This window comes from Rhineura floridana, chromosome 13, assembly GCF_030035675.1.
Source record: "Rhineura floridana isolate rRhiFlo1 chromosome 13, rRhiFlo1.hap2, whole genome shotgun sequence".
Lineage (NCBI taxonomy): Eukaryota > Metazoa > Chordata > Lepidosauria > Squamata > Rhineuridae > Rhineura > Rhineura floridana.
Genome location: NC_084492.1, coordinates 11,486,197 through 11,502,499, shown reverse-complemented (window position 1 = coordinate 11,502,499; position 16,303 = coordinate 11,486,197). Strand labels below are relative to the sequence as shown.

Here is a 16,303-nt window from a genome sequence, read left to right as displayed (position 1 = left end):
AACACGTCTGCAAGAAGATAGTTCAGTTTTTCGACATCAGAACCCTTAAGTTCATCCACCATTAGTAATTTGGGCCTGATCACATCGTAAATTGTAAATTCGCCATCAGCGAACAGTAGGTGCCATTTTGTCATTTTTCTAGGCTAAGGGAGGACAATTGGTAGCCCCTGGACTTAAAATATTTCAAGGCAAGGTGATAGCCCAGATGTTGTATGGGGTTGAGATCTGGGGGTGGGACAAGAAGGTCATAGCCCAATTGGAAGTAGTCCAAAATAACTTTATAAGGAAGATCTTGGGCCTCCCCCAGGGTACCCCTGCTGCCTATTTAAGGATGGAGGTAGGCCTACCTTCCATCGCTGCTAGAGTACATCTTGCATTGTTGGGCCACTATAGGAAATTAGAAAACCTCCAAGAATCCCATCTTGCCAAACTCTGTTTTCTCCATTACACAGCTGGAAACCAGTGGACCAAATTTTTGTCACCCATTTTACAAACATATTCCTTACCATCTCTGGGAGAACTTAGTATGTGGAACAGAGAAAATATTAGAGACTGGCTTTTTGAAAAGGATGCTAACAAAGACGCAATGGCGATACAATCATCCAAATTTTCAACTTGGTACTATCATTATAAAAAACACAGAAGTCTTTCTCAATATCTGGTTAATATAACCAATGCGCCACTGAGAAGGGCTTTAACATCCCTTCGCCTGCAGACCATGCCCTCTGCATATCTTGAAGGGAGGTTTCGTAAGCTCCCTGTCGAACAACGCCTCTGTCCTTGTGGTGTTGGTCAAGTGGAGGTTGTTATCCATTATGTCCTCCACTGCCCAATTTACAATGTGATCAGGCCCAAATTAATAATGGTGGATGAACTTAAGGGTTCTGATGTCGAAAAACTGAACTATCTTCTTGCAGACGTGTTTCCGACTGTTAGCAACCAAGTCGCTACTTTTGCCCTGCTCTCACTTAAACTTAGAAAGAAATACTTAAGTTCTTAGTTGTAGCACTGGTTTTAGCTTGTTGTAATCCTTTTCTCCTATATTTAATGTTTTTCATTATCTTATTGTATAATTTTATTTTCTTGTTTGAATGTTGTATTTCATAGTATGTTATTGTATGTTTATGTTATGACTTGTGGCTACAACATTAAACTTTACTTACTATTGTGGGAGGATTGGGTTAGTATGGATTTACAGGGGGGAAACTGCGTGATAGCTTCTGTTGCAGGTAACATCATGTGAACCAAGCGGATTAAAAGAAGATGTGAGTAGAACCAAACACACAATAAACCACTGTGTAGATGAGCCCATAGTCTCTCCCTGGCCTCCACTCAGAACCTAGACCTTGTAACCTTGAATCTCTGTCCTCAGTTGCCATGGAACCAACTGACCTTAAACCCGACCTCTAACTATTGTTTTAACAGATCTCCTCAAGCACACCTCACTCTGTCCATATATCACACCTCTACCTTTCCTGCCTCTACTCTCTCAGCCAATCATCAACCACATGCAAATATCCAGTCCCTGTTACTCATTCCACTGATTCTCAACCACTTGTTTATATGACTATAGATATAAACAGGTGACATATATCCCATCCCACTAAAGGTTAGTGCAGGGGTAGCCAATATGGTGCTCTTCATATATTGTTGGACTGCAGCTGCCATCATCCCTGACCATTAGTCATGCTATCTGGGGCTGATGGGAAGTGTTGTTCAAAAACATCAGGTGGGCATCATGCTACTCCTGGTTTAGTGCATGATTTTCACAACCCAAAGAAATAAGCCTCACTCACCAGATGTGTCAGAATATCATCTGGAACGTTCCTTGAATGGTTACAGATTGAGGAAGCCGATGAGTGGCTGAAAATGACTGGTGCTTTGGAGATATGAAGAGCTGCCCTTGCTGTTGCGTCAGATGTGTGAGATAAGTCTACCATCATCCCCAGTCGATTCATCTCCTTCACCACTTCCTAGCGCAACATGGACAGATGGGGGTTATCAGTTGTGTTACTCTGAAATTATAAGAACATAAGAAGAGCCTGGCTGCTGGGCCAGGCCAGTGGCCCATCTAGGCCAGCATCCAGCTCTCACAGTGGCCAACCAGGTGCCTATGAGAAGCCCGCAAGCAGAACCTGAGCACTCTCTCCACTCAATACTGTACACAATATTCCAAATCTGGTTGCCCCATAGGGCATACACATGTACAAATGCATTATAATATTAGCAGTTTTATTTTCAGTCTCTTTCCTAATGATTCCTAATACGGAATTTCACTTTTTTTTTTTTTGCAGCTGCTGCACACTTCAAAGACACTCAGGTGAATGTCAGGAAGCCATTGGTTAATCTTCACTCAAAATTCACTTACTTTGCCAAAAGTGCTCAAGCCCTCAGCGCTGGGATAAAAATTATATATTTCCTTTGATGAGGTTTCTGCCCTGCAGAGGAAACAAAAGCGTAAGATAATTATTCGAGTGAAGTGTGAAAAGAACCTTAAGGCTGTCAAGGAAATATCTCAAATTCTAAAATGGAGTGGTATTATAAACACACACAGACAAATGTAATAGCATGTAGAGCACCAACCTTTTCAGGCCAGTAGGGATATTTGGAATTTGGAGAAAGAGCTGTGGGCACCAGTCACAAAATGGCTGGTGTGGGGTACATTGCATGAAAGAAAATGGTCAGCTGCTATGGGGCTGTCATATAACACAACATGGTTGCCACATCCCAGAGAGTGGAAAAGATTCAGGAAAAATAGAGCAGTCCTGCTCCCCATCAGCACCTTCAGTGGGGAAAAAGGCACCTACATCAGCCACCATCATATTTCACTCACAGAGAGAAGCTTTTTGCACCTCTGCTATGGTCAAAACAGATGGGAGGGTGGGCATTCAATTCTGGCATCCAAGGAAATGTGGGCATGTTTAAGGGGGGTGTTCAATGCAGAAGAGGGTGAATAGGAATTGAGCAGGAAGAGTAAACAATCTCTTGTGCACTGTGGATTTTTGAGGGGATACTTACTGAGACCTTTCAGGGGCATCCTTCGAGATATTGGCAGGCACACTAATGCCCATGGGCACCAATTTGGCAAACCCTGAGATAAATTTGCTTCTCACATATTTTGGACAGTGTTTCTTATGGAAGCTCAGTGAAGCATACATGATGTCCCTTTTATTCTCACAACAGCCCTGTGAAGTAGGTTACCCTGAGAAATGACGAAGCCCAACCAGTCAATCTCAAGCCCATGTGAGGAAATGAACCCTGCTCTCTTCATTTTAAGCCCAGCACTCCTTCCTCTGTGCTATACCACTGCTTCCTTCAATGTTGCAGAAATTGCTTTTTAATATGTTTTTAAAGCTTTTTTAAAATAAGATGTTTTAAAGATGTTTTGTTTTAATATTTTTAAAGGATGTTTTATTGTAATATATTTCAAAGTCTGTTTTTATGATGTTTTAGAGAGTTTTTAGTGCTTTTGTTTACCACCCTGGGCACCTACTGGGAGGAAGGGCGGGATATAAATCCAATAAACAACAACAATAATACTGAATGCTCTAGGAAACCTGATATTCATTGCTCTGTCATAGGGACAACACAGGAAGGTGCTTTATACCGAGTGAGGCCATTGGTCCAACTAGCTCAGTCTCCACTGACTGGCAGGGTTTCAGAGAAGGGGAACACCCCGCCCTGCCTGGAGATGTTGGGGATTGAACCTGCACCCATCTACATGTAAAGCAGATGCTCTACCCCTGTGCTATGGCCTTTCCCAAGCCTTTCATTTAGTTGTCCTTACCACCCCACTGATTTTCTCAGTACCGAAATACATCATGGTATTTTAAGCAATGTTGGTAAATCACAGAGGAGCAGCACCTCTTTGAAGGAACACTTGCTTGCTGATTACCAGGGAGTGTTGCAGTTGTGGGTCAGCGTCATGTACCGAACGCCCAGTTCGTAAAACATCCTCAGAGTTGCAAGGCTGCTGTCGATGGAGTGACCTCCTTCGATGCCAATCAAGCATGCTATTTTTTTGCTGTCCGTCTTGGCAATGCCTGGATTTTAATCAAGAAGACAGGTCTGAAGTTTAAAAAGGCACATTAATGCAGAACAACCTTCTAATACAGGAAGCTGCCTTATACTGAGTCAGACCATTGATCTATCTAGGTCAGCATTGTCTACAGTGACTGGCAGCAGCTCTGCAGGTTATCAGACAGGGGTCTCTCCCAGTCCTACCTGGAGATGCCAGGGACTGGTGCATGTAAAGCAGATGTTCTGCCACTGAGCTATGGCCCTTCCCCAATCATAGGGGCTGTGGTGGAACTATGGGCAGATTTCTAATATGCCATACATGTGGCAAGGCCTGTTTGATCATTCTGCCCCCACCCCATTTTCAGTGCTCCAACTCTGTCTCTGGAATCCCTGCTTCCACGTGGGGTAGAGCATCTGAAGGTGGATAACCTCATGGGCAGAGGTGAAAAACTGGGTGACAATTTTCTGGGTCTACCACTTTATTTTGGCCTATGTACATGGAGTTTTTCTGCCTGAGTCATTGCAGCAGATGGAGCCCCCACCTCCCACATTGCCCAAGTCAAGGTGCATATTACCTAAGACTAGCCGTGCTATTTGGGATTCAAGGCAGAAAACCCCACAAGCAGCTCCTTACATCCTTGCAGTCAAAATACAATAGTAATAACTCTAATAGCTATCCACAGGGCTGGGGGAGAAATTTAATTCTGTTTGCATTTAAAGCCAAATCTATCAAATTTGCACTTTCAGAAACAATATGTGAACTTTGCACTTATATGAGAACTTTGCACAAAATCTGCACTTATCCAAATCTTGTGACGCAGTTCTCCAATCAAATAAAGGTTTATAAAAATGCATATATTAGGGGAAATGTGCATAAAAATGAATATATTGTTTAAAATATCATACAAATATGCAATATATAAGGAGAAATTGTGTACATTAGTTAAAACTGCATACACAAATGTGCTTTTTAGGAGAAATCCACACTAAAATGCTGAAGAATTTTCTTGAGGATTGTTTTAAAAAATGCAAAAATTTGTAGAAATGTGAAGAACTGAATTTAAGATTGGAAAAATGAGATTCTGCGAGAATTGAAATTGACAGATTCAGCCCTAGCTAGCCATTAGCTGCCTTTTTCTGACATCCAAAACCAGCTGCCTAAGGCAGCCATCTCACTCTGCCTAATGCGGGACATGCTACCTTGAGAAGAGGTCACCAGTTCAAATTCTTCATAGGCTGTGCACATCCTCTTGACAACGTCAATCTGTTCCAATGTCAAGCGCACGGCATCTTTGTTCTGTGCACTGCAGAGAACATACACTGACCAAAACTGGAAAAAAGATTGTCAAAATGTAGGTTTTAAATGGAATTTAAGATGTGCCTGTTTGGCACAGATACAGATGCACAGAATTATGCTCAACTTATATGTCATGCACAAAGCAATACACCAACTGAAATATAGCTATCCTTCAAAATTTGGCCTTCTGCAAATCTTGCAATACAGTTCCACAACAACAACAAAAGTATTAAAATATTAGGGGAAAGTGCACAAAAAGGGTATATATAGTGAAAATATATAAAAATGCACCAAATCAGGGGAAATGGGCATGAAAATGCATATGAATTTTCATGCAGACTTTCTTTTAAAATTGCAAACTGATTGGAAAATATGAGAAATGGGATTGAATTTGTCCATCCCTAGAACCAGTGTGGAGTAGTCGTTGGAGTGTTGGACTACGACCTGGGAGACCAGGGTTCAAATCCCCACGCAGCCATGAAGCTCACTGGGTGACCTTGGGCCAGTCACTACCTCTCACCCTCATGAAAACTCTGTTCATAGGGTCGCCATAAGTCAGAATCGACTTGAAGGCAGTACATTTACATTTAGCTGTAAGCTTATCATCACAACAGCACAAGTATGACCTATATCCTAACATCCCCTCAAATGAAGCAAAACGGTCTGAATTAATTAATAAAAACTTTATTGCACCAATGGCCACCAACACAATCACTCAATATCTTAGGTAGACAAGCACGTCATTACCATACTTAAGCAAATATCCACGAGTGAAAGGACAGCCCTGGATCTAACTCTCTCTTTGGACCCAGCTCAATGCACTTTTATGCTACTTTGATCCTCAGGCAAAGGGATAACATATATGGTAAACTCTCTGGGTAGGTAACAAAATATTTCTTTGTTATGTACAAGGCATAACTTGCTGCAGGTTAGCATAGCAGCTATAGTGATATCATGGTGTACCTCTGGTAAATATGTGGCAAAATGGTAGCTACTGTGGATTAGGTTAAGTGGCCTTGTGAAAGCAAGTTAGCTGTCTCTTTTGGCTGCATGTTATAATGTCTTCTTGGAACAGTTACAAAAATTGCTGCCATCATCACCACCATTATTCTTAGTTGTGGTCTTTCCTACGGATATGACATCCTGGTCATGGATTTCCAGTTTATATAGGTGTGGGCATCAGTGGGTTTGATGTAGAGATCAGTGACTATTTTGTTGTTTTCAATGGTGAGAAGGACATCAATAAAAGGGATGTGCGGATTGTCATTTGCACTATTAAATGTAAACTTAATAGAAGGATGGATAGAGTTGATGTAATTTTTAAATTGTTCCAAACTCTCTTTACCATTTGTCCAGACCATAAAGATGTCGTCAATGTATCGCCACCATATAAGTGGTCTGTTGATGGCCTTTTTGAGGATCTCCTGTTCCAGTTTACCCATGAAGAGATTTGCATATGATGGAGCCATGCGAGTCCCCATAGCTGTGCCTTGTAGTTGCAGGTAGTGTTCTCCATTGAATGTAAAGTTGTTACAAGTCAGGACTAGCGTAGCTAAAGTTGTGAGTACCTCTGTTGGAGGATTGTTCATATCTCTGGTGTTAAGGAACTCATTTAAAGCCTGAATCCCATCATTATGTGGTATATTGGTGTAAAGAGATGTGACATCTAAAGTAGCTAGTATAGTCTTGTTGTGGAATTGATACTGCTTGTTTAAAGACTCAATTTTAAGCAAGAAGTCCTTGGTGTCTTTGATATATGATGGGAGGGTTTGCACCATGTTTTGTAAATTTAAGTCAATGTACAGAGAAATCCTTTCAGTAGCTGTGTTGTTACCTGAGACAATTGGGTGACCAGGATTGTTGGCTTTGTGGATTTTAGGCAGCATGTAAAACCTTCCAGGGGTGGGATTTGGATTAACAAGGAGATCAGCAGTTTCCTCTTTAAGAAGTTTCCTACTTGTAAGGTTTTGTATAGATGTAATGATACGAGTATTGAGATCTGTGGTGATGTCTTTGTCAAGAAATCTATATGTTGTTTAATCTTTTAGTTGTCTTTGGCCTTCTGCTATATAGTCTGTAGTGTTAAGTACCACAACAGCACCACCCTTATCTGCAGGCTTGATGACAACATCCCTTCTCATCTGAAGGTTCCTTAGGGCTATTCTTTCTTCTTTTGAAAGGTTGTCGTGAGTAGGAGTTGGTGTGTGGTTGTTGATGACTCTGTTTATTGATAAGAGAAAGGTTTCTAGGACTGGATTCCTGCTAATGTTCAGTGTCCAAGTTTTAGGTGGCAGAAACTGTAGCAGAGGATCTCTATTGTAGAGGTCTATGTTGTTCTTAGAGTCATCATAAAAAAATTCAGCCAATCTGCATCTCCTTTCAAATGCTTTGATGTCACATTTCATCTGTGCTATATTGTGCTCTCTAAGTGTTGGGCAGAAGTTGAGGCCTTTGGATAGAAGCCTAATTTCATTAGTTGACATTTTGCCTGCAGTGAGATCTATTATTGTTGTGGAGTCATTTCTGTAAGTTATGTCAGGTGATCTTGTTATACATGTGGAAGTTTTTGGAGTAACTCTTTTGAATCTCCTGTTTTTCTTTTTCTTGTGGTTAGCTTTTGCTCTTGTAGTGCATGAAAATATTTCTTTATAAATAGAACACTGTGTTATTAAATTGGATGGAATAAGAGGAAGATGATATCTTAGAATATCCCTTTTGAGTTTTTTCTTTTTGGTGGCATGGACATTGATAAAAGTTGTCTGTTCTGTTTTATGGAGCAGATACAGGAGGCGTTCATAGTCGCATGGTGTTAGAATGTTTCTTTGAAACATTAATTCCTGCTGTAGTGCGTGTTTCAAGGTCTTGATTTTCAGAAGATTCTGCTTAATAATTGTAGAAATAAGGAATATGCTCAGCTGATGTTTCTCTATGTGCCAATTAAGACATAAAGGGATACTTTCTGGAATAGAAATTGGTTTATAGATCTCAAGGCCTTGTGGGATAATGTTTAAGGTCTTATATACTTTAAGATGCTCTACAGTAAGTTGGCATTTTGTAATCTTCTCTTGTAAAAACATTGCGTACCTTGGGTGGTGGTGGTTGTGCATGATGGAGAACTTGAATGAAGAAGACTGGATCCTCGTTGGATGTGAGTTGCTTTGGTATACAGATAAGACAGTTTTGAAAGCAACAAACAGAACTTCACTCAAGCTTGCTCTGGATCCCTATAAGGATTCTGTTAATCACCGAATATATATATATAAATGTAATTGTGATTAACCAAACAGAGGTTTTTATTATATTAACAAAACGTTTCAGCTTCCGCCTTCATCAGCTGCTAACATACAAATGCTGTTACCAAGGTGGCAGTTATAGAGCTTTGAGGATGGAACGCTCAGATGGGCTTCATTTGCACAAGCTAAGTAGTGGTGGTACTGTCCTCCAGGTTCAGGCCATGTGGTGCCAATGTGTCCAGAGAGTAAATCCAAAAGTTCTCCCTTTTGGTCAATGCTGCTGGATCTGCTGGCATCTCTATCGCTGTAATGGAAAAGTCCAACAGGCTGTGACCCTCGAAGTCAAAATGCTTTGCAACTGGTTGCTCCACTTTTTTTGTCAAAATTGCCGACTTGTGGTTCCTGAAGCGCGTGCATAGGTCAGTTGTGGTCTTTCCTACGTATTGGATATGACATCCTGGTCTTTTGCACTCGATGATGTAAGCTATACAGCAGGACCTGCAGGTGATGTTCTGTTTGATGTAATATGTCCTGCCTGTCCTAGTGCTTGTAAAAGTGGCTGTCTCTCTGAGGTACACACAGGTGATACAGCGTATATATATATGCCTTGTATTAAAAATATAGTCTCAAGACAACTTACACTGCAAACAAGCAAAATAAAATACAGACAAAAATTAAAAACAAAGCAGCACCAGCAATTCAAACATACAACACAAAAATACAATACTAGCCACCTCACCTCATAGAAAATATCTATAGCAGGACCAGCATGTTCAGGTGTTTCATAGATAGCAATCAGAACTAGGGGAACCCACCATCTGCATTACACAAAACGCCTCTGGCTCCCACCCCAATGTATGCATTGGGGCCCAGAGGCATTCTGGGGAAATGCAGCGGTCTTGCATCATGCTTCTCTTCTCAACACCAGGCAGAGCACCCCCTTGCTATCCCCTCTACTACCTGCCACTGCCACCTGTCTGTAAAGGACGGCTGGGGTACCCCCCCATGCCTTTCCCTGTCCCAGGAATCAATCCCCAACCAAGGACAATTGATCCTGGCAAATATCCTGCTTTGCCAAGGCTGTGCACGCTCACAACAGCCCTGCAAGGTAGTAAACTGCTGCCACCCCTCTTCCTGGTTAGCCACTCTGTGCCGAAGGGAAACCCAGAACCCAGTCACCCCCTCTGGCTCTTTTTTCCGGGGAAGAGCCAAGATACACTCCTTGCTCCTAAAAGCCTTGGGTAAACCACTTTAAACTTCCACAGTAGTTATGGTCGATGGCAAGGACTGAATTTAGGACTGGCCTTCTCGTGAAATGAACACACACTGGTAATAGAATTAAACTTTATTAAAGAATAAAAAAAGAAGAAAAAATAAAAATACAAAGGTAAAAAGGTAAAAGAGGTGCACAAGGTTTAGCAGCACAACACTTCCTTAAAGACCACACCCAAAGGGCAAGGTACAGCAAAATACTTAGGAGAGTTCAGTCACAAAAGCAAAAATAACAAAGTCTATCTAGCCTGTGTTATACTTACAGAACTAAAAGACTTGCAGATGAATAGCCTTCTCCCCTCAGAGAGATTCGGGTCAGGATGGTAAGTTGGAACCGCAATTGAGCAGCATCAAGCAGGCATGATGGCACCCAAAAGTGGAACAAAATTTTTGGATTTCTGCCCCATACTTATGGCAAAAACTTTTAGCAACAGCCGGAGGCAATTAACCAATCAAGGATGTTATGATGAGATGACAAAAACTCCTTTCTCACAGGACACAAGGCACCTCCTCCTCAAACCTCACAAGGTTTATGGCCTTGATGGAACCAGGCCCCTTTGCTGATAACAAGGTGTTAGCTGGGCCTTGCAATCATCCTCAGCTGCGCTGTAAAACTGCCAACTCACGCCTGTGAGCAAAACCAGTTGTTAACCTTTCAGGATCTTAGGCTATCAAAAGAGTATCAAAAAGAAAGACCCCACAATTCCTTGCTCTGCAGCCATTTTAGTTGCAGGCCAGGGGCAAGCTGGCATGACACTGTCCACCCATCCATCTTTTCCTGCCAATCATCCCTCCATCCCTTGCGGTTTCCTTGCCCAGTGTTCCACCATCAAATGCGGCACCAGCCCTGACACCTACCTGAGCACCAACATGGCCACCTTGGAGCTTCTGAATGTTTGTGTCTGTCGTGTTGAGTGTTCTCAGGTCAACTTTGCTCATCTTGTTCTGGTAGAACCATCTCAGCTTCAGTGGCAGATCATTGTGCCTGCATAGTAAGAAGACAGGATGTTAACAGTCTCTGACTGCTAAAGTGTGTGTCTGCATCTGCTACCTCTGCTGCTCACTGCTGTGGGGGCAAGTGAAAGAGGATGGCTTGTAAGAATTTCTCTGAATGATTTACATAAGAACCTAAGAAGAGCCTGGCTGCTGGATCAGGTTAGTGGCCCAGCGAGTCCAGCATTGTGTTCTCACAGTGGCCAATCAGATGCCTATTGAAAGCCTGCATGCAGGACCTGAGCACAAAAACAGTCTGCTCACCTGCAGCTTCTGGCAACTGGTTTTCAGAAGTATATTGCATCTGACTATGGTGGCAGAGCACAGCCATCATGGCTGGTAGCCACTGATAGCCTTATCCTCCATGAATTTGTCTAATATTTTAAAGCCATCCAAGTTGGTGCCCATCACAGCCTTTTGTGGTAGCGAATTCCATAGCTTCACCATGTGCTGTGTGAAGAAGCACTTTCTTTGGTCTGTCCTGAATTTTCCAAACATTCCACTTCATTGGATGTCTGTGAGTTCTAATGTTATGAGAGAGGGAGAAAAACTTTTCTCTATCCACTTTTTTTCCACGCCACACATAATTTTACACACTTCTATCATGTCACCTCTGACTCACCTTTCCTCTAAACTACAAAGCCGCAAATGCTGCAACCTTTCTTCATAGGGGAGTCGCTCCATCCCCTTGATCATCCTGGTTGCCCTTTTCTGAAACTTTTCCAGCTCTACAGTATCCTTTTTTTAGGTGAGGAGACCAGAACTGTACACAGTATTCCAAAGTAGCCACACCACAGATTTATACAATGGCATTATGATATCAGCAGTTTTATTTTCAGTTCCTTTCCTAATGATCCCTAGCCTGGAATTTGCCTTTTTCACAGCTGCTGCCCACTGGGTTGTCATCTTCATTGACCTATCCACCATGACTCAAGATCTGATTCCTCACCAGTCATTACATGCTCAGACCCCATGAGCGTATATGTGAAAGTAAGATTTTTTTGCTCCAGTATATGTAACATTTACACTTGTTTTCATTGAATTGCATTTGCCATTTTACTTAGTTCACCCATGCATGTCTATCAGACGTTGTGACATGCCTTTCTCCCTCTCTTGACCTTCAATGGCCTAGGACCTTGGCCCATGGCCTCCATCATTCTCTTTTAGCAATTTGGCAGCAGTTTGTAGCAAGGGATAATTTTCCTTCTGTGAATCAACAACAAAAGCCACAAAAAACAAAAAAACCCTGCAAAACTCAAATTTTATTTCAGAATAAAACTAGGTAATGTATAAAGTGTATATGTGTTTTGGTACCCTTTTGTGTAAAGTAGGCACATCAGCATTCACGTCTACCCATGATTTAGTCTGAGTATAATGGGTGCAAAAATGTGGATGTTTTGCTTTTATTGTTTTACAATAAAACTTTTGCCTTGCAACAGTACTCAGACCCCTAACCAATGATCTCATATTTCTGAATTGCAAATGGGATATTGTAATTTCATTCTGTATAATATTTTATTTTGAAACACCGAAACTCAAAACCAATTATTGTAAGGTGACATTGGTTTTATGTTGGGAAATGTTTGTAAGAAACATAAAACACTGAAACTTGCTTGCATAAATATTCAACCTCCCCACATTAATATTTGGTAGAGCCACCTTTCGCTGCAATAACAGCTTTAAGTCTTTTGGCGTTGGTTTGTACCAGCTTCGCACACAATATTGGAGGAATTTTGGCCCATTCTTCTTGGAAGATTCACTCCAGGTCATTCAGGTTGGTTGGATGTCGTCTGTGGACCTCAATCTTCAAAGAGCGCCACAGATTCTCAATTCTATTGAGATCAGGACTTTGACTGGGCTACTTTAGGTCATTCACCTTTTTGTTCTTGAGCCACTCCAATATTGCTTTGGCCTTGTGCTTGGGATCATTGTCCTACTGAAAAGTGAATTTCCTTCCAAGCTTCAGTTGTTTAGTGGACTGAAGCAGGTTCTCTTGCAGTATTTCCCTGTAATTTGTTCCATCCATTCTTCCTTCAATTTCAACAAGATGCCCAACAGTCCCTGCTGATGAGAAGCATCCCCACAGCATGATGCTGCTACCACCATACTTCATTATAGGGATGGTGTATCTTGAGGCATGGACAGTGTTAGGTTTGCGCCACACAAAGATTTGAGTTTTGGCCAAAAAACTCTATTTGGGCTCATCTGACCACAAAACCTTTTTCCACATTGCAGCTGGGGCACTCTCATGCTTTCTGGCAAACTCCAGATGTGCTTTCACAGAGTAGTTTTTGAGTAGGCTTCTTTTTTGCCACCCTGCCATACAGGCCAGTGCTATGCAGAGCTCTTGACATGGTTGACTGATGCACCATTACTCCACTAAGGGCCAGCGCCAAAGGGCAGCCAGGTTGGGCCCTGGGGCCACAGTAGCCCCTGAGGGGCCCCTCGATAGGGTAGGGGAGGAGTAGCGCTCCCCTTCAGGGATCTGCGGCACACTAGCTGCTGCAGATAGCAGGCAGGGAGGTTCCAAGCTGCCCACCCGTTCGCTGGCTCCACCCACCTGTCTCTCCTGTCTTTTGCGGCTGCATGTGCTGCATGCACAGGGCTGCCATTAACCAAGATGGCTGTGAGGTTTCTGTAGGGTGCTGATGCACCTGCCGCCATCTTGGTTGATGGCAGGGTTGAGCACACGTAACATGCATGCGTGCCATCAACCAAGATGGTGGCGAAGGCTTCAGGCCCTTAGGGAAACCTTGGCTGCCCATCTTGATTAATGGCAGCCCTATGTGCGCAGCTGCAAAAGACAGGAGAGACAGGTAGGTGGGGCGTGCGTGTGTGCGTGCGCATTTGTGTGTGTGCTGGGGCCCAGGGCAGGCTGGTGCCCAAGGGCCCTATCATGCCTGGCACTGGCCCTCCCAGCCAGTGAACTCTGTAGCTCCTTCAAAGTGATTGTTGGCCTCTCTGTGGCTTCTCTCTCAAGTCTCCTTCTTGTTCGAGTGCAGAGTTTTGAGGGTCGGCCTTTTCTTGGCAGTGCCTGGGTGGTGTGATGCAGCTTCCACTTCCTGATTATTGATCCAACTGTGCTCACTGGGTATCCAAACACTTGGATATTATTTTGTACCCTTTTCCTAATCTATGCATTTGTATTACACTATCTCTCACTTCTGTGGAATGCTCTTTGGTCTTCATTTTCCTTCAGACCCGCAGCCTGAGCAATGATCCGTCAACAGTGGGGGTTTTATCCTAACAATGTGACAGCAACTTTAATGGTTCACAGGTGAAGGCCAATGGTAAGGTAATTGTGTCCTCGATAGGGCAATTTCTTTCATCTGTGTAAACTGGGAGCTTCCACAGCACAGGGGTTGAATACTTATGCAAGCAACCTGTTTCAGTTTTTTATGTTTCTTACAAACATTTCCCAACATAAAACCAATGTGACCTTATAATAATTGATTTCAAAATAAAATATTATACAATATTGTGTTTCAAAATAAAATATTATACAGAACGAAATTACAATGTACCATTTGTAATTCAGTAATATGAGAGCATTGACTGACAGACGGGATGGATGGATCCATTCAAGTCCAGTCCATCCCAGTACTGCATGGGGCCAGGACTAAGGGCACTTCCAGTGTCATTATTTTCAGGTGTGATTCAACCATACTAGCAAACTCAGGTTGCACAATTATGGTTAATTGGAAGGCCTTGCTCAACAAACCCACTTCCCGAAAAGAGATGAGCTGTTTTGAGACAAGGATAGTGAAATGCCCTAGAAAGCACAGAAGAACATTTGTTTTGATGCAACATCATCTCATTGTTTGTTTGCAAACAAATCAAAACGAATGCTTATTAAATGGTCAACGTTGTCTAATCTCTCTGCAAACAAATTAGGAGGAGTGCTCAATAAACAGGTTGTCTGGAAGCACAATAAATCTGTCCTGTAGTGTTTCTATGTAGAATTGAAAGGGAAAATCTTAAAAAATCTACAGGAAACACAAAGGCAAAATCTCTTAATTTTTTTTTTAAGTAAGAGTACTTATGAGGCAGTCCAAAGGCTATAGCACTGTCTGGTCTATCCCTTTCACATTTTACATCATCATCATCATCATCATCATCATCATCCAGCTGCCTGGAATGGCTAGCACATGGGACTCTATATCACTCATTCATTGGCGATCACTCGTTGCCAAGGAAGATTGTCTTCCAAGATAAGGTCTTTAACAGTGGGTCCGTAAGTGACTGTGCAGGCCAATTCTGGATCCACACAACCTCCCATAGTGAGGACATAGGTTTCCAGATGGAAGATGGTCGCAATGAGGATTTGTTTGACATGCCTTCCATTAGCTCGTTTGTCTCGTTCGCCCTGTAGTAGTGCTTCTTCGAAGTCCATAGCACCTTTGATAATAGCCGACCTCCATTTGGGACATTCATGGGCCAAGACTTCCCAGTTCTTGATGTTCATATTACATTTTTTTTAGATTCCTTTAAGAACATCTTTAAACCTCTTTTGCTGTCCACCAATATTCCGTTTTCCATCCTTAAGTTGGGAGTAAAGTAGCTGCTTTGGAAGACGGTGATCAGGCATTCAAACAACATGGCCAGTCCAGCAAAGTTGATGTTGAAGGATCATTGTTTCAACACTGGTAGTCTTTGCTTCTTCCAAAACGTTAACATTAGTCTGTCTGTCTTCCCAAGTAATTTGCAGAATTTTCCGGAGGCAGCGTTGGTGGAATCTTTCAAGAAGTTGGGAGTGGTGTTTATAAATGGTCCATGTTTCACAGGCACACAGTAAGGTCGGTAGTACAATGGCTTCGTAAATAAGCATTTTGGTCTCCCTGTGAATGTCCCGATCCTCGAACACTCTACACTTCATTCAGGAGTATGCGGCACTCGCAGAGCTCAGACAATGTTGAATTTCAGCATCGATGTCAGCTTTTACAGAGAGATGGCTGCCAAGATAGGGGAAGTGATCAATGCTCTCCAGTGTCACACCATTAAGCTGGATTGATGGTGCTACAGAAGGACTAGTTCACACCTGTTGATGAAGCACTTTGTTTTTTTAATATTGAAAGCCCAAGCTTTTCATATGCTTCTGCAAAGACATTTAGGATAGTTTGAAGATCTTTCTCTGAATGTGTGGAGACTACGGGCTCATCCAGATGACTACAAAATGTGTGACATGCCCGCTATGTGTGTTCATTATTTTTCGGTTGTCCAAATGACATCTTGCGCTGTTACGCATTTTCGCGGGTTAAATCCACTCCTTGCAATACTGGCAAAAATGCGATTTACTGTTTAAAATCGGGACTCATCCGCTGTGCCTTCAGGAGTTAGGATGTAATACCGTGGACTTTACAGCTGATGGGTGGTTCTTGGGTGTTTCCCCTCGCCCCTTCTCCTCATTCTAGCCAATCACGTATCTGCACTTTTGCGCATGTGCGAGAATAAGCCCGGGAAAATTGAACCAATCATCGCAATGGGGGGT

The 16,303-nt window shown here is 42.5% G+C and overlaps 1 protein-coding gene across 6 annotated transcripts in view; it reads right to left on the bottom strand.

Annotated features, from left to right (window-relative positions):
- The window catches only part of SLC12A4 (solute carrier family 12 member 4), a 162,998-nt gene that overhangs the window by 132,449 nt on the left and 14,246 nt on the right, over positions 1–16,303 (bottom strand). For 5 of the 6 annotated variants that reach the window (XR_009758808.1, XM_061593844.1, XM_061593836.1 and 2 more), the window contains 5 exons: positions 10,681–10,807; positions 5,221–5,350; positions 3,896–4,043; positions 2,369–2,438; positions 1,797–1,973 (listed from right to left, as the gene is read on the bottom strand). Coding sequence is in view for 5 of the 6 variants with exons in the window: in XM_061593844.1 (XP_061449828.1) it covers positions 1,797–1,973; positions 2,369–2,438; positions 3,896–4,043; positions 5,221–5,350; positions 10,681–10,807 (652 nt within the window). In the remaining variant the exon portion in view is untranslated. The other variant, XM_061593840.1, reaches the window with a different exon arrangement.